The sequence below is a fragment of the Notamacropus eugenii genome, chromosome 4 (genome assembly GCF_028372415.1).
Source record: "Notamacropus eugenii isolate mMacEug1 chromosome 4, mMacEug1.pri_v2, whole genome shotgun sequence".
Lineage (NCBI taxonomy): Eukaryota > Metazoa > Chordata > Mammalia > Diprotodontia > Macropodidae > Notamacropus > Notamacropus eugenii.
The window spans coordinates 212149638-212168336 of NC_092875.1; the positions used below are offsets into that span (position 1 = coordinate 212149638).

Consider the following 18699-nt stretch of genomic DNA (forward strand, 5'->3'; position numbering starts at 1 on the left):
TTGATTTGTTCTAGTCTTTGATTATGTTGTACCTCTTAATACTTTTTAATAATAATTCTTAGTACTGATATAGTAGTTATTTTTTCAAAGACCAATTCATAACTACACATGTCTAATACTTACCTATGTATCATCTATCTACCTATCTATCTATCTATCTATCTATCTATCTATCTATCTATCTATCTATCTATCTATCTACCTATCTATCTACCTATCTATCTATCTATCTATCTATCTATCTATCTATCTGTCTGTCTGTCTGTCTGTCTGTCTGTCTGTCTGTCTATCTATCTATCTATCTATCTACTGAGGTTTTTGTTTATATGTATAGAGTGAGATGCAGATATTATTTGCTTCATTATATGTGACCAATTGACCCAATAAACATTTATTTAATGTCTTCTATATGCAAGTCATTACAACCAATGTTAGGGAAATAAACATTTTTTAAAGTATCTAATAGGCAGCAGTCTCTGGGACAGATGGGATGTATCCAAGAGTTTAAAGTTAAGGGAGAAAATTAAACAAATATCAAATAATTCTGATGCACACAAGAGTAAGATAAATACAACAGATAAATTCAAGTATGTTATTGCTACAAATCCAATATATGAAAGTTAGAGACAGTATCCTGGAGGAAGTTATATCTTTGCCGAGTCTTTACTTGTATCTTGAAGCAACAAAGATATTTCAAAACAAAGAGTTGGGGTTTGGAGGAAGATAAAATCTAGTTCAGGAAGCCTATGAAAAGTCAAAGAAATGAGGGCAAATGGGGCAAGAATATAGGACAAAAATGTAGCCCAGTTTGACTAAGAAAATAGACCACATGAAGTGAAACAGTATGAAGTAAATATGGAGCTTCAGAGGTCTTTGAATGTCAGTCTGAAGGTACATAAGGTTACACTGAATGTTTTGAAATAGAAGAGTATCATGCACCTATAAATATCTTAGGAATATTAATCAGATAACTGTCTGACTTATGGATTGAGGAAAGGATAGCCTAAAGATAGGAAGATAAATTAAGCATCTGTTCCAATAGTGTATTCAGGAAGAACTGAGTGAGTGCCAGAACTACAGATTGTAGTGAAAACAAAGAAAAAGTAGTTACAAGCCAAAATAGAAATGAAAAAGACTTGGTATCTCTTTGAATTTGTAGCGTAAGTTACAGAAAATTGCTGAAGTAGACTCCAAAGTCAAGCCTGGTTTACTGCAGTGTTGGTAGTATTGCCACTAAGTATACCATTTAGGGAAAGGGGAAGGTTGTGCAGAGGAAGGGTTTAGAAAATGATGTTTAGTTAGTATATATCTATTGGCCAATTAGAGATAGGTAACAGATAACAAGGTTATCTGTTAAGAACAAAGTGGGAAGGGAAAAACTAGAGAATGGGGACTAAAGAAAGGTGTGGTGGGGTGGGAGGGATGTTTCAATGAGCTATGGAGAGTATGAACCAGTAAGGATTGTGAAAAAGTATCATTTGGTAGCACTGAGGATACAGGTGAAGTTAGAAAGTGTGCAGTTAGAATGGAAGTATCAGTTCAATTGAAAAAGGACCCCCAAGGCTCTCTCCTGGACCCTTTTCCCCTTCCATACCATCTCACTTGATTATCTCTTCACCTCCCAAGAGCTCAGTTGTTGTCTCTATACAAATAATTCCCAATTTTATACATCAAGCTCTAGTGACTACCTTTGGGGCATCTCAAATTGATTATCCTTTAGGCATTTTAACCTAAATCTGTCAAAAATAGAACATTTTCTTTCCTCCAAAATTCTCCTCTCTTTTCAACTTCTCTTTTATGATTAAGGAAATATCCACACTCCCAGTCACCAAGGTCCACAATCTTGATGTCATACTTGACTTTACCTCTCTACATTAGCATACTCTACTGTAAAATAGGGATAATAACAGCACCTTCCTACTAGAGTTGTAGTGGGCATCAAATGTGATAATATTCATAAAGTGCTCACTATAGTGCCTGGAACATAAGAGGTACTACATAAATACGTATTCCCTTTCTCTCCCTCTGACCTTATTCTCACTGATTCCACATATCTAATCCATTTCAAATCTCATCACTCTTATCTTCACAATATTTCTCATATACATTTCTTTCCCCTCTTACAAATTCACCCTATTCCTGGTTCTACTGTTTAGACTAACGAAATATATCCCCCACTATAGTCTATTCTCCACTCTGCCATCAAGGTGATTATTCTAAAACATAAATCTGATCATGTTACATACCCCTCAATTTCCTAACCTCACTCAGTAAGCTCCAATGGCTCCCTATTATCTCCAGGTTCATAATGTAACCCGCCCCCCCCCAAAAAAACAATTAAAGTTCTTCATAGCCTGTTGCCTTCCAACCTTTTCAGTTTTCTTACATTTTATTTCCATGCACTACATTCCAGGAGCACTAGTCTACTTGGAACTCATCAAAAATAACATTTAATCTTCTGTCACCTTATTTTTGTGTTAGCTATCCCCCAAATAGGAATTCTCTGACTCCAGAACTTAAGGTCTTAGTTTATTTGACTTCCTCTAAAACTTGGATCAAATTCTGCCTACTTCAGGATACCATCCTTATTCCTTATAGCTGTGAATGCCTTCCCCTCTCTTAGTGTCTTGCAGCTATTCAGTGTATGTATGTATGTATGCACATGTGTATATGTATTTACATATGTATATACCCACATATATAAAAGGACGACAAAAAAGAGGCATGCCAACTTCTGTCTACAGCCAGCCTGGAAAGCATTCCTACCTCACATCCACCCTTAAGTATCTATAGTTTCATTTTGATATTTGCTACTCTGTATACATACACAGACACAGATACACACACACACAGAGTAGATGTAAGGCATTAAAAGAGAAGGCATTTGTAGTTACATATATACATATTATATAGATAGATAGATAGAGAGAGAGAGAGAGAGAGAGAGAGATACACACACACACAAATGTATATTTACACATATATACGCCCAAAATGTAAACAACTTGATACAATAGAAATGTATGGACTATCTATCTAATCTTCTACTTTGTATCTGCCTAATTATTTACATGTTGTCTCCCCATTAGAAGGTATACTTTTTGAGGACAGGAACTATCTTTTTAACGTTTGTACCTCCAGTGATTAGTAGAATGCCTATCACATAGTAAGTAAATAATTAATAAATAATTGTTGACTTGATTTTACTATATGTGAATATATAAGGTTGTAATAAATGATTATTGACTTGATTGTATTATATATTAATATATTTATCATATTTAGAAAGTAAATAGATAGAATTAGCTGACTACCCAAATTTATACAATTAGAGTTAATACAAGAAGGGTTAATTTATCCAATAATCTAGCAAACATTTGTTAAACATCTACAATGTACTGGGGACTGTGCTAAGCAAGGGGGATACAATTAATAAAAAGAAAGACAGTTCTTGACTTCAAGAAGCTTATAATCTAATGGGGGAATGGAGACAGTACACAACAGGAGGATAAAAAGGAGGGTGTTGGCTAGGAGGGCGCTATGAGCATCTTGTTATGTGGAGCTGAAACAAGAGAGAGCTTAAGATGTAAAGTGGAATGACCTGAGAGTCCACCTTCTGCCCTCTATAAAGGAAAATATTGGGAGAAGTTTGCTACTTCATCCTCCTGTCCTTCAATCAGAGGGGAGAGAAGACTGACACAAGTGATATTTATCAAGGATTGAGTTAGCAATTGATGAGCTTAACCTGAGAGGGGTATCTTGTTCCCAGAAGTTGAAACCAGGAAGAGCAATAGATGCAAAGTGGATTAGAATTCTTTAAAAATTGTATTTAACTATTCATTAAGAAGTATTGGAGCTATGCTAGAGTTGAAAGGTAACCTCCAGTTGTACATGAAAATTCAATACAGATATTTTTTCACTTGCTTTTTCCTATTGAAGCCATGTCTCTGAGATGCATGCAAAATAGGAAAGTGAACACAGGTTTGCCAGTCTCTGACTGCAGGTAACTTTGCCAGCATGTGGACAAAACTGCCAATGATCACTTACTGTGCTGTACTGGGAGAACTCACTTTGATAGACAACCTAAATTCTTTATATGACATTGAGTCTAACATCAATGAGCAAAAGCATCAATAAAATCCGTGAAGTATCTATTATGTGTCTACTTTCATTAAATACTATAGATACATATAAAAAAAATAGATATTCCCTGCCCTCAAGATGCTGATATTGCATCAGAATACCCAGGTAAAATCTTTAAAATTCTCTCGTATACCCCAAAGGGCAGAGGAAATGCTTTTTCTTAAACCTTGGAGAATTGGAGAATTCCAGGATATGCAAAAAGAGTTTCCCTAGGAGACCTTTTAGCTCAAAATTATATGAGACTTGAGGTTGATCATGCCTTGAATTATAACGATTGTAAAATAACCATGTGCAAGGAAGATGTATGTAGAAGCAATTTCATTCTAAATCCCTGTCAATGGAGGATATTTTAAAAGGACTTTTTCCTAGAGAACAGCAGGAGCCCTCCTCCCTGCTTCATGATAACTAGCTTTTGCTGTCAGTTTTCAAGACAGTGTAAACCAACACCCCCTTCCCTCAAGCTAGTAAATAGACTGGTTTTTTTGTATAATCCCAGGGCAGTAAAATGGAATGTACCTGTCTGTTATACTACTTGGCATTCCATGACCCAAAGTGAAAGCTACCTGCAGAGCTAGACAAAGATGACTATATTGTGACAGACTTTTTCTGTGAAATTAAAAGTTAGACGATACAAAGTGGCACTGAATAAGTATGGAGCAAGCCAGGAGCTAGAATTCACCAGGAAGGGATTTCTATATTTATAAGATTGCTTTTAAGAGTAGAATATTTCAAGGTACAGAGCTGGAAAAACTTTGGTTTTACTTTCCTTTTGGTTATAGAGTAGGTCACAATTAATATGAGAAAACTAAGTGGGCAGTAAACTATGCTACTTAATAAGTAGGGTAGTTCTTTTTCAATATTACTACCCATGAGGACATAAGGACTAATTAAATATGTATTATCTGTGATAAGTCATTTACATTTATATATACACATGTGTTTATATATACATTTATATGTACATATTGCACACATAATGCACATGTGTGTATCCACATGCACATACACATAGGGACATAATGTCTATTGAGGATATTAAGATTGTACATGGTAAGTTGGGGATATCTAGGGAAGATTCAATTCCTTAAAAAGAAAATATAAAAATTCAAATGATTTCTAAGAATATGAAAATGAGATAATTACTTTCATATAACAGATTTTGACCAAATCAAACTTCAAACCTGGGATTATTTCTCAAATGATATTTATCAGTATTTAGTATTCTATGTACAAATTCTGCTACAAAATTTGAATGAAAATTATCAAATTAACTCAAAAAACTAATTTGTCCAATGCTTTAATGTTTGAATGGCTTCTCATTTCTTTGGTCTATGTTCTGACTTTACCAATGCCAGTTGCAATCGCTTAACCTTAGTAAATGATCTTCATAGGTTAACTTGGTCCTAGAATTTTCATCACCTTCTGGTAGTCCTTATTGTCGTGTCTGAAAAGAGAGGTCTGAACTTGATACTAAGGAGTCTTTATAGGTCTAAAATTCTAGGAGAATTTGTAGCAGAAAATACGTATATACTTTGTGGTTCTTGGCTGGTAGACAGAATTTATCACCAACATTTCTCATGGTCTTCCATCTTGGTAGAGTCTGCCAGAGTTTGTGCTCTGGTGGTATGATTTTAATGGAGGTAAATCAGGATTTTTTTTTTCTCTGTTTCACTTCTACTTCACCCGGAGTGGAATTTTTCCCTACTATAATTCTGCAGTCCTAAGATTCTACTATATCTTTTATGAGTTCCTTAGAATAAATTTGAATTCCTATATATATCAAAATTTTGTTATAAAGCTCTGTGTCATGATGAGAACCTTGACATACAAGTCCTTATTGCTTCCTAAATTTCTATGCCTTTTCAACATTGATATGATCATTCTGAATTCTACTAAAGTGACAGAAGTTTTAATATTTTCTAAAAATATTAAAATGTCCCTGCTACTGATCTCTAATGTGGAAAAATTCTAATAAATGGAAATGGGATCTTTTCCATCAAGTCTTTAAAAATAGTGTTTTACTTCTGACAGAGTTTATAGATACAGACTCAAAGACAGTAACACAAATGATTCCATAAATATTAGATAGGTTCTAGTATATTCAATTTTTGTTGTTGAGTTGTTTCAGTCATGCCTGATTCTTCATAACCCCATTTGGGGTTTTCTTGGCAAAGACACTGAAGTGGTTTGATGTTTACTTCTCTAGCTTATTTTACAGATGAGGGAACTGAGGCAAATGGGGTTAAGTAACTTGCCCATGGCCAAACAGCTAGTAAGTATTTGAGGCTGGATCTGAACTGAGGAAGATGAGTTTACCAGATTCCAAGTCTAGTACTCTATCCACTGTGCCACAAAGCTGTTCCCATATTTAATTTTAATTTACGTTAAATTGGTTGGGACAATTATCAGCTAACAATCTTAAACAATCACTGCTATTTATATATCATCCTGCAGGGAAGGAAAAAAGAACAATAAGAGAAGCTGAAAATATGCTCCTATTTGGAATGTACTACTTGGTAAATGAATGTCTAGTTTTATTTGCTTTGTACATTTTTTAAAAAATGATTCTGTGCTCTCCCCACTATAGTTTGATTATTAAGTCAGATATTGCTGGATATCATTTAAATGTTCTGAAGCTGTTCATGTTCTGCTTAATCAATCATGTTGTCAGTTCAAACCTATGGTGATTGATTAAAAAGAAGAACTCATCAAAAGTGATTCACTGTGCAGAGATTATAATCTGACTGTTTTACTGAAGTTAAATATTATTCACAGTTTATCATCATTCCTTTTCTTCAATATGGATGCAGGAAAGCTTTCTGGTATTCTCAAATTTAAGTCGTTTTTTGTAAGTACCGTGTAGCAGGTATTTCCTCCTTTATTGCAATGCTCCATCTTTTAAGGTGACAAGACAGTCATTAAAATCATAATGGATATAAATTATATATAACACAGCTGTGTAGAAGCTTTATCATTTCTATTGCTAATGACACTGTGCATCTGCAGAAATATAGCAGATTTCAGTAAAAACTAATACTCTCCTACTGTGTTGCATGATTTTTTTTCAAATGATTAGAGATTAGTGTTTAAAATTATTTCATTTAGCCCAACAGGAAGAAAATACAGAAAAAAAGACAGAAACCGGTTTTTCATTGGCCGTATGAAATCAAAGTCCTTTAAATAAGAATGACCTTTAAATAAAAAACGCATGTAAACATCAGTAATTAAATTTAAAAGAATATAAATAAATCAGCTAAGATAGAAAATACAGAAATTTCTATAGTTAAACTAAATGAATACAAAGATTATGTTCCACATGTTCTCATTCCATCTATTTTAGAACTACCTGGGTAAAGAATGATCTTAGGATTATAGAATTTCAGGGAATTCATTTACGTTGGGGAATAGTTTTTCCTGAAATTTTTATAAATCCCTCTTACATTGTAATATTTATTGTGCTTGAGCTCTTCTGAGGTAATGGAAGCCATATGTCATTTTTTTTTAAGTTTGCAACATTTCTTGACATACACACCGTAGAACGTGTTAATTGAACACTTAATTTCAATAAAAATGTACAGAAAATATCCTATTAATGACAATTTTGGGAAATATAGTAATACCTGGCTAGAGGGATTATGAAGTAGTGGAGAGACAGCCAGTTTAGCATCAGAAAGTCCAGGTTCAAGTCTTTTCTCTGACATATACTGACTGTTTTACCCTGATCACATCACTTAAGCCTTCAGTGTCCTAAGCGACTCTGTAGAACTCTAAATTACAATGCAAAATCAGAGATCAGCAGATTAAAGGGATATTGAAGGACATCTAGTCCAAATCCCTCATTTTAAATATGAGGAAATGGAAGCCCAGAGAAGTAAAGTCACTTGTCCAAGGTTATTGTCTCAGTTCCTCACTTAATCTTCTACTTGTGAATCTTACTTTTGAACTGTAAAACCTTTGAAAATACTTAGGGGAAAAGTAGTACATATTTTATATTAGTTTCATATTTCATTCGTTTCTTTTGCACAACACTGCAAAAATATAACTGATTGGTTGTTTTGTAACATTCTGTGCAAGAATGCATTCTTAGCATACATGGTAATATCATTAAGAGTTCATAAATCAAGCCCAATGCATCTTCTTGTAGTGTTTTAACTTTGACCTGCCTTATATGTTGTTCAGTAATTTTTCAGTTTTGTCTGTGACCCCATTTGAGCTTTTCTTGGCTTGCCATTTGTTTTACCAGCTCATTTTGCAGATTAGGAAACTGAGGCAAAAGATGTATCACTAAGGCAATATTCACAGCACCTATGGCACATATGAATATACCAGCATAGTTCTGAATTGCTAAGTATAACAGGCTCTCCATGTAGAAGGAAGAAGAAGAAAGCATTTATTCAAGTACCATAAAGCCAAATCTCAAAACCAGAAAGCCAAATCCATCACAGTAACAAAGAAGACAATACACATTAGTAATGCAGGGACCAAAAGCATTCCTAAGTCTCCCCCCAACCCCTTGCAGGGGCCTTCCCACAAATAAACACAAGACCATCTGTGCCTGCCTGAGTTCTCTCTCCTCTGCCCCAACTCCTCTCACCAACTTCCTCCCAGTTCTGCTCTACGTTTCCTGTTCCGCCTATTCAGCAAGTTCATCTTACCATATGTGACTTAGGCTTCCATGTGATTAAGTAGGTCAATTAATGAATGTAAAAGATCTTCCCACTTAAATTGCCATCACAACAGGTTTAAGTAACTTGCTTAGTCACACACTAGTAAGTGTCTGAGGATAGATTCTCAGAAAGATGAGTATTCCTGACTCCAGGCCTGGCACTCTATCCACTGTGCCATCTATCTGCTTTTACTTAATGCAGAGAAGGTTGAATAGTGCTATATCCAAAATTCATAGATTTTAGATGTGGATAAAGGAATGGAAGGTTGTTTTGTTGTCGTTTTTTAACAATGTATTTAAACTTATTTTCTTTGTAGATAGCAGGATATGTAGGAAATAATAGCAATAAAATTTGTATTGGGTTTAACATTTCAGGAGATCATAATATCTTGAAGCCAATTAGACTGGATTTTAAGTTGTATAGATAAGAAATAAGAACTGGACATCTTATCAGCTATATAGATGTTTTGATGAATGCTGACAGGAAACTATTTAGCCCAAGTGAATCACTAGCAGATTGTGCATAAAAAATAAGCCATTTGATAAAATAAAGCAACTGAAATTAAAATTTGTCTGGAAATTATTAAGTATCAACTTTGAGGGCAAATTTCAGAATGCTGAATTTATGAAAATTAATTTATAGTCCACTTCCAGGAATTTGGAAATTGTATATTAACTTCAACTTGGATGGTTTCTCATTTTTTAAAGAATTGTGACAATGTATGCTATAATAAAACGAAATTCAATCTTAACTTATCCTTCTATGTGACACTTTTAATTACCTAAGAAAGAAAGATGTATATTTGACTAAAATGACTTTCACTTATACATCTTCATCCCTTAACAAGACATGAAGTTGTTTACTGGCCATATAATCATAGTTTGCTATAAGAAACAGACACCTCTGAATTTTGTTGCATGTCCCATAATTTTTTTCTCAAATATGTAGAAGTATTAGGTTTATTCATGGTACATTTTTATTCCTAGAATTTACTTTTAAGAATTGTTACACATAATCTCTTATAAAGTTTAATGAAAACCTATTACCATTTATATTATTGCATTAAAGACTTCAGAGAATGATTCACCTTTGGGGACAGGATTTACAACAAATACTTGACCTTTTCTTTGTATATTGAGAAAATGTAACATGCTATAACATTGATAAGAATGGGTCCTGAGGCAAAGTAATCAATTGTGTCCTATTCACATCTTGTGAAACTCCATGAGAAATTTGTGTAATAAGATAGATTCTTATAGAATTATGTCACAGATAAGAATTCAATATGCATTTGGCATTTTAATATATAATCCATATTAGATGAAAATATCAGTCAGTATTAGACTAAGGGAAGATGTTGCCTTATATGTGGTAGACTGATTTCTTCAAGTAAAAAAAAAGAGATGGGGAAGGATGGGTGAAGATAGTTAGGCAATGCCCATATGCCTCATGGCAGAATTGTTCCAGACCTATTCCAACCTTTACTTTTATTGAAACGGATTGGTGGTGGTTCTTACACAGTGCTTCTAGCAGAATGGCAATGTTTTCAAGTCTCTTAATTGTAACACCAAGTTAGTAAACTTTGACTGATGGGATTAATCAGAAGTTACAAGCTGAATGTCCCTTTACTTGGTCTGGTCTTGCTTATGTGTGCATACCATTTTTTTAAAAAACTCTTTGTTTAATTATTTAAAATCACAGGATTTCAGAGTTAGAATGAATCTTAAAAATCATCTAATAAAATTTAAGGATTATTTAGTGGAACTCCTCCCCTTTTACAGTAAATAAGATTTTTTAAAAATTCCTCTCCTCATTTGTTGTTTGACTCCTTAGTATATCAGTAACTTCCATGGACCCCTTTTTCCTCTCCCTTTGGTGTTAAATGAGGGTAATGGAAATTTAACAAAAGTGATAGAGCAAATAAGTAGACATATTCACTGTAAAGTTTGCTTTAAATATCAAGTGGCTCATACACTTATAACATTAATAACACTAACTGGGAAATAGCTTTAGAATAAGTAAGTGACAAGCCTTAGAATGTATCTGGAATTAAGGATTCTACTAGGAGAATAAAAGGTCAGGAGGCTGCTTTGGAACAAATTATGGACCTTTTGAATTGTTTCTCACACCATTACAAAACCTGATTAAAATCAACAGACTGTGTCTTAAAAATAAATGGAGAGAAGATTCTATTTATTGAAACTATATTTTGATTTATGGGAAATATTTGGCTTTTTTTCAGATTTATTTAAGATTCTTGGACTATGAGATGCAAAATTCAAATGAATGCAAAAGGAATTTTGTGGCCGTCTATGATGGGAGCAGCTCCGTCGAGGATTTGAAAGCGAAGTTTTGTAGTACTGTGGCTAATGATGTGATGCTGCGCACAGGTCTTGGGGTAATCCGCATGTGGGCAGATGAGGGCAGTCGAAACAGCCGATTCCAGATGCTCTTCACGTCTTTCCAAGAACGTAAGACTTTCTGAACTTGATTGTCTGTCCTTCAAGTATGTCGTATAACGCAACTCTCATATGCTGTTAATGGTGTTTTCTTCATGCAGTTTGAGCACGGCAGGGTATTTTCTGTAATAAGCTGCTAAAATCACTGAGTTCCTTTACTCTCTCCATTTGTGCTATTTGGCAGATGACAATCAAATATTATATTTCAGTTGTGCATATCAGATAGGGTGTCATGTTCTTGCCTAAAATAGTTCATATCTTTCACTGGGAAAATGATGACTTGTTTGGCTTTTGAATTAGGTCTTTTGCATAAGCAATGCAGTGGTCTCTGATGAAGTTTAAGTTAGTCTCTTTTTTTTTAACATGGATAAAAATGTAATTTGTACAATTGTCTTTAGTAAGTTTCCATTTAATCATGTTCACTTAGGACTTTCATTATCATTCATTAACTGGAACAAAGAGAGATTCATTAGAAAGAGAGCAAATGAACAAAATATCAAACCACATATTAAATTGCAAAGCCAATGGGAAACATTTGTGCAAGGAGAGTAAATAGGAAGGGATTATTTTTGGCAAATTTTTCTCAAAATAAATGAGAACTTATGTTAGTAGATTTCTTTGGAACATTCTTTAGAACAACTCTCTGTTAGGTCATAGTATTCTAGCCAGTGATCAGCAAAAGAGAGAAGCTTGGCAAATACACAATAATCACAAGGTCAGACCTTGGATTAATGAAATAGATAGTCTTGAATTAAAAAAAAAAAGATTAAAGACTAAAATGCAATAAAACAAAATAGTGATGTCTTGGCTTATTTTTAATAGGGTATATCATGTTTGTTTATTAATTTGTTTTTAGAAATAATATTAAAGACTAAAATCTATTATTGTTCATCTATGTATAAATATTTTATCAAACATTTTAAATATACTCATACTACCCAGATTGTTAACATCAACGTTGTAGTCGTTGTCATCATCATCATCATATCCACCATTTATACAGTGTTTAGGGACTGCAAAACATCTACAAATATCATCTCTTTTTCATTCTCACACCAATCTTGGGAGGTAGATGCCATTACTATCTCCATTTTAAAATGAAGAAACTGAGGCAGGTAGAGATTAAGTGACTTGCCCATGGTCACACAGCTAGTATGTTTCTGAAGCCATATTTGAACCTGAATCTTCTTAACTCTAGGACCAATGCTATATCCATTAGATATACAGTAGTTTCCAACTTTGCAGTATCTGAAGATCTGATGTGTGCCTCTTATAGTTCTATCTAAATCACTGACAAAAATTGTTAAATATAGTATATCTTCATTTCTATAGATCATTTGACTAAAGGCCTCATTATTTTTCTTGATACTTCACAAGTTTTAGGATTTCATAGGTGTATTCCAACAATGAACACTGCATCATTTCTAAGACTTGGTCATTTGTCTTCATGGATATCTATGGCCAAAATAATAAATCTCATGTATTATCATGATGTTGAGCCTTTCCATACTTAGCTAGACTATTTCTTCTTTAAAAAAAATCATACAATCTGTCATTGGAAACATTTCTTAAAACTTTTCCAACTTGGCAGTATCTTCTACAGCTTATGTTCCACTGATACAACTTTCCAAAACTCAAGGTCATTACACATAACAGTAGGACTTCAGTTAAGTATTTCCAATGGAAGATCATTGTAAATATGATTAAGAAATGTATGTAACACTATACGTATGTTTTTAGCTGGTTTAGTATCAGGAAGGAAGGAAGGGAGGTAGGAAGGAAGGGAGGGAGGGAGGGAGGGAATAAAACATTTATTAAACATTTACTTCCAGCCAAGCACTTTGCAAACTGTTAGGGACAGAAGTACAAAAAGAAGGACATCTGTCCTCAAGCAGCTTCCTTTGTAAAAGGTGAAGACAAAATATATAAGGAAATGGAGTCTAGGACATGAGATTTTGGAAGTTAAAGTTACAGGAATGGTGAATGGAATCATAAGGAAGTAGATTAAAACAACCATTTGCATAAGAATGGTGAAATTGATTTGATTATAGTTCAGGAACAAGCATGAGAGGGGAGAGTGGAGGGATCAGAAAGTATGTACCTGTAGCAAGGTGGTAGAGCAGAGAACAAAATAAAATATAGCTGGAGCCTGTTTAAATATAGTGAAATGTGGGATAGTCATCAGCAAGAATAGTAGGCTTTAGGGCAAAGTTTCCCAACCCAAAAGGGTTAAAACCTCCAGGGCATGATCTCTGGTCCTACTACATAGCACTCTTAGGTGTCATGAACCTCTTTAGCAGTCAAGTGAAGTTTATGGAATTTTTCTTGGATTAATGTTTTAAAATGCATAAGGTAATATACATAGGGTTAATGGACCCCCAGTAAAGAACACTTAGTCTACAGGTCAGGGAATATGATGGTTAAGGGTCTCAGGATTACACTTCTTGAAGATCAACTGAAGAAGCAAAAAGTTTTACCTAGAAAAGATATGATACCCGTCTTCAAGTATTTAAAGTATCGTCTTGTAGAAGAAAGCATAACTCTCTTCTGTTTGTCCCCAGAGAATGTCATGATGAATAAAAGGCAGAAGTTTTAGAGAGGCATATTACAACTCAATTTAATTCTACTTATAAAATGAAATTAATGGCATTAGAAGGCAGTGAATTGTTGTTCCTGGAAATGTATAAGTAGCATCTGAATTTTTCAGAGATGTGAAAGATCTTATCCATGACTTGATCCACATGATCTTTAATGTCCTTTCTACCACTGATCCCATAATTTTATGATTCATGAATCTTGTTAATACAAATAAAATGGAGATTACATCAGATTATATTACATTAGATATTTCTATTAATGGGGGCTTCAAAAGATTAAAAAAGGTCAATGCATTGGGTTAAAAACGTTCTGAACCCTAACCAGATCAGAGTATTCATTTTTGAAAGATTGTCAGGATAAAATATTTTTATTTTACCATACAACAGGTCAATGATTTCTTCTTGAAAAAAATAGCACGAAAGGCAACCAACTCTCTACATTCATGAATGGCTGATGAACTGTCACTCTCTTCTGAGTGATGAGTATGTATCTCAACCCATAAATTCACTTATCAACTGTAAGCTAAAAGCCTAAACACATATTTTGTTGTTTCTGTCAAAAATCCCCTCTGTGTCATGTTATCTATACATTTTTACAGAGATGAATTTTCTACAGTCAGAAGAAATGTGCTGACTACTGCTACTATATACCTAAGATCAAAGTCACTCTAAGATGAAACACTTTGGCTGCAGAGTGTTAAAAGTCTTTAATCAAAACTTGGAAATAATCAGATCATCCAGACAGGGGATTGAATTTGCAAATCTTTCAGATATGCATCATTCTGGACCCCAGAAAAGAGAAGGAAAAATAAACGGGACCATTCTGAAATGGTCAGCATGAATTCTTTATCAGGAACCTCAGATATAAAAACCAGGCACTTCTCCTCATCAGTTGGCACAGGGAGCATTTCAGTTTTCTGAATAGTGCCATCTTTCTGAACATTAGCAGCTTAGTAAGTATTGCACTTTACTGAACATCCTTGCAGACAGACAATGATAGTCAAGTATGCCCTTGAACAGCAAGGCAGATTACAATATTAGAAATGAGTGATCAGCTCCTGTCCAACACAGATATTAGAAAAGAATCCTTGTCATTTTAGCAACTCCTATATATTCAGCAAATACTCTCTCCAGCTGAATGTCAAAAAAGGCTGGGAGGGAGTTATGTAGTGGTGGTAGTAGTAGTAGTGGTGGTGGTAGTAGTAGTGGTGGTGGTAGTAGCAGTAGTAGCAGCAGTAGTAGTAGCAGCAGTAGTACTAGCAGTAGCAGCAGTAGTACAATGTATTATGACAACTACTACTAATAATAATATTTCAACATGTTTTAAAGTTGCCCTGGGTTTCAGACTTGGAATCTTATTGTTAGAATGAGCCCTAGAGATAGTTTGGTCCAATCTTTTTATTATTAAAAAAAAAAAAATAAAGTCAGAAAGGCAAAAGTTCATAGCCAGTATTAGAGCGCAGGTCTTTGAAAGCCTTATCTACTATTTCGCCTCTCATATAATAATACCTCTTTTATAAGACCCTTCTTCCACCTTAAAAATAGAACTCTCAAATGTTCCTCCTTTCTATGACAACCAATATTTTAACTCGTCTCTCCCCAGCTGCATTATAGTCTAGGAATTGTCACTGTCTTTAGCAAACACTATGATGTAGTCAGCTACTGATCCTATTGGAACTAATCCCTCATTATTTGTTTCCATTTCTATGAAGATTATTCCAGTAAATAGAGCTTTAATCATTTCATTTCGTATTCAAAGAACCTAGGACTATGGGAAAGAGAACATGAATATTGAACTTAATTTTTAAATATTACAAAATCATATATAAATGGCATGTTAGCTAGATGGAAAAGTAGATAAGAGTATTGGACTTCTCAGTCAAGAAAAGTCAAGTTCAAATTTTGCCTCAGACATTTAACTGGCTTTGTGACTCTGAGCAAGTCATTTTATGTCTGTCTACTTTAATTTCCTCATCAACAAAAAAGGAATAATACTGAACTCCCAGGAGTGTTGATAGGATCAAATAATCAAAAATGACTTGTAAGGAAAGCACTTTTCAAACCTTATGATGCTAAATGAATACTAATTAACAATAATAATTAGTATAATAAAATGTGGATATCTAAATTTATAAGAATTCAAAGGAGAAGCTGGAAGTTTGGGGCAGAGGGAAAATGCTAAAGCTTACTATAAAGGCAATCAATTAGAAGTTCCTCATTTTCACTAGAATCATTTTTTACATTTTTCTATGGAATGTCTGCATGTCCCATTTAAAAATAGTTTACCAATTTGAAAAGATGCTTAAACTCAGTAATGAAAGAATGTTAAGGACACATAAAAAAGGATCTCTGTCACTGTTTTCTGTGTAGCCTTGGGTAAATAAGCCATCCCCACTATGCCTCAGTTTCCTTATATTCAAATAAGGGTAGTAGATGGCCTTGAAGGCACTTCCCACTCTCAGTCCATGAGGTTGTGATCATTCTAAGTTGTTTACTCATTCAACTGAAACTTGAAAAATTTCTCCACTGAACTGTTCCTATGAATATTATAGGTGCCATCTCCCCAATATACTAACTTTTAAATTTTCCTTTGTTTAATTCTGACAGTGGTCATTATCTTGATTTACAACAGATACACACCACCTACAACTACTGCTAAGAAATTTGTTTCAGAGTTATCATATCTATTTATGCTATACTTATAAAGTGGGAATTTTAGAGTTAGGAAGACATCTCACATTTATATGGCAGTTATTTTTTTTTTCAGAAATTGCATGTGGAACAAGTTTGGTTTTCACTATCTTGTAGATGATAAAACAGAGACTTGGATAATTTAATTGAATTCAATAATAACCAAATATTTACATGACTCTATAAATGACATATTACTGAACAATGAGGTTACAAAGAAAGTTTTAAAATATCAGACCATTTATAGAGGATTGTTTTGGGGTCTGGGAATTACATTTTAGCAAAGGAACTCTAATGATGCAGAGCACTGATTCTGTGTTACCTGAAGATTAATCTTGGATGTTTAGTGTAGAGAAGAGAAGGCTGTAAGGGACATGATAGCTATCTTCAAGTACTTAAAAATCTCTCATTTGAAAGAGAGGTTGTATTTTTTCCTTTGGTCCCAGAGGACAGAATCAGGATCAGAGAGTAGAAGTTGAAAAGAGGATAATGTAGGCTGGATACAATTGAAACCAACAACAAAATCCAACTAGAGCAGCACAAAAGGGAAACAAGCAGTGTATAGAGACAGTGGTTTATTCTCCTCTGGAGATCTTCCACCGTGGGTAGAATGTGACTGACTACCTGTTCCATGCATTAAAGAAGGAAGTTTATTTTTGGTTATGATTTAGATTAAGTGGCCACTGAATTTCTGTCATATTCTGCAATTCTGTGATCTTGTGATTTAGACCCTGTTTTTGAAGAAAACTTATATTCTACTGACACTTCCAAATTACTCCAACCAGTAACTGACATCTGGTGACTGAACCCATAAATTCCTGATTTGGGGTCAATAACTCAATAACTCCAAACTGTCTCCAATATTTTCTGCATATTTTAAAATAATTAACAAACTCCAAAATGTATATCATAGTTAGAAATATAAATAAGGCCAAAGGAAAAGGCAAATAGTTATCTGATCGATCGAGTTTTAAAAAATTAATTTCCTTGATCCATTCCTATAAATATCACAGCTGCTACCTATCTTACATTGCTAAATTTCTAACACAAATACTCCCTTCTGGTCCCTGAGTCCTTCTAACAATAAACACTATTAAAATATCTCGACTGGCTTTTGACATAGTTTTGCTCTATTAATGCTTAATCAATTAACTCTTAGTTATTTGGTTCAGTCCAAACTATCATGATCATAGATGATATTTAAAAGAAGAAACTGTATCTCTAATTTTTATTTACATTAAGTAGTACATTTTGAATAGAAAATGCTTCTGTAATACTTATTATTTTATATAGATCCATAGATCATTCTTTTCAACTATTATGATTCACTTACATTCTCTGAGCACACAAAAACCAATGACAGGGAGATAGCATGTTCCGACAACTGAGAAATATCATAACTATATGAGGAAAGCAAATTTGTGATGGATATTACATGACATGGATAATCCACTGAGCTATAACTAGCATGAGGCAAATGGTGCTTTGCACCCAAGGGGCTTCTATGTTGGAGGGAAAGTTCCGCTTCCTCCCTTAAGACTGATTACACACTTTCCTTCTGTCAATACCACTGTCCTAGCCCCTAGCCTCCTGGTCCCCTGGTAATTCTCTTTAAGGGATAAGCTTCTTGCTACTAATGCGTATTACCACAATGGTGTGAGTCTCCTATATTCCAGCTTGCCTACTCATGTGTATGCTAAAGCTGCTTTTTTCTGGAACTCCGTTAATTAGGAATCAATGAACTTTCACTTTTGCATATCTGATTATATAAAGAAAAGTTATTCTTAAAGATGGCCAGAAGGTTACATAAGAAGCTCCAATGGCTCAGAAAAATCAAATGCCTGCAAGAAAAGTTAAATTGTGCTTGATGCAGGTTATGTTGAATGTATTTTATTTTGTTAAACTTTGGAAATCAAGAATTCACACTTAGAATATACAGATGTTGCTCTCTATTATGTGAAGACAGCTAAATGATGCAGTGGATAAAACACTGGACCTGGATCATCTGAGTTCTAATTCAGCCTCAGATATCCACTGTGTAACTCTGGGCAAGCACATAAACTTTGTTTGCCTCACTTTTCTCGACTATAAAACTGGTGTGATAATAATAGCACCTACCTCCTAAGGCTGCTGTAAGGATCA

General features: G+C 34.1%; 1 protein-coding gene across 5 annotated transcripts in view; it reads left to right on the forward strand.

Annotated features, from left to right (window-relative positions):
* NETO1 (neuropilin and tolloid like 1) overlaps nt 1-18699 on the forward strand; it is a 232294-nt gene that overhangs the window by 140218 nt on the left and 73377 nt on the right. For all 5 annotated transcript variants that reach the window (XR_011965997.1, XM_072604106.1, XM_072604107.1 and 2 more), the window contains one exon: nt 11053-11281. Coding sequence is in view for 4 of the 5 variants with exons in the window: in XM_072604106.1 (XP_072460207.1) it covers nt 11053-11281 (229 nt within the window). In the remaining variant the exon portion in view is untranslated. The remainder of the gene's footprint in view (nt 1-11052; nt 11282-18699) is intronic.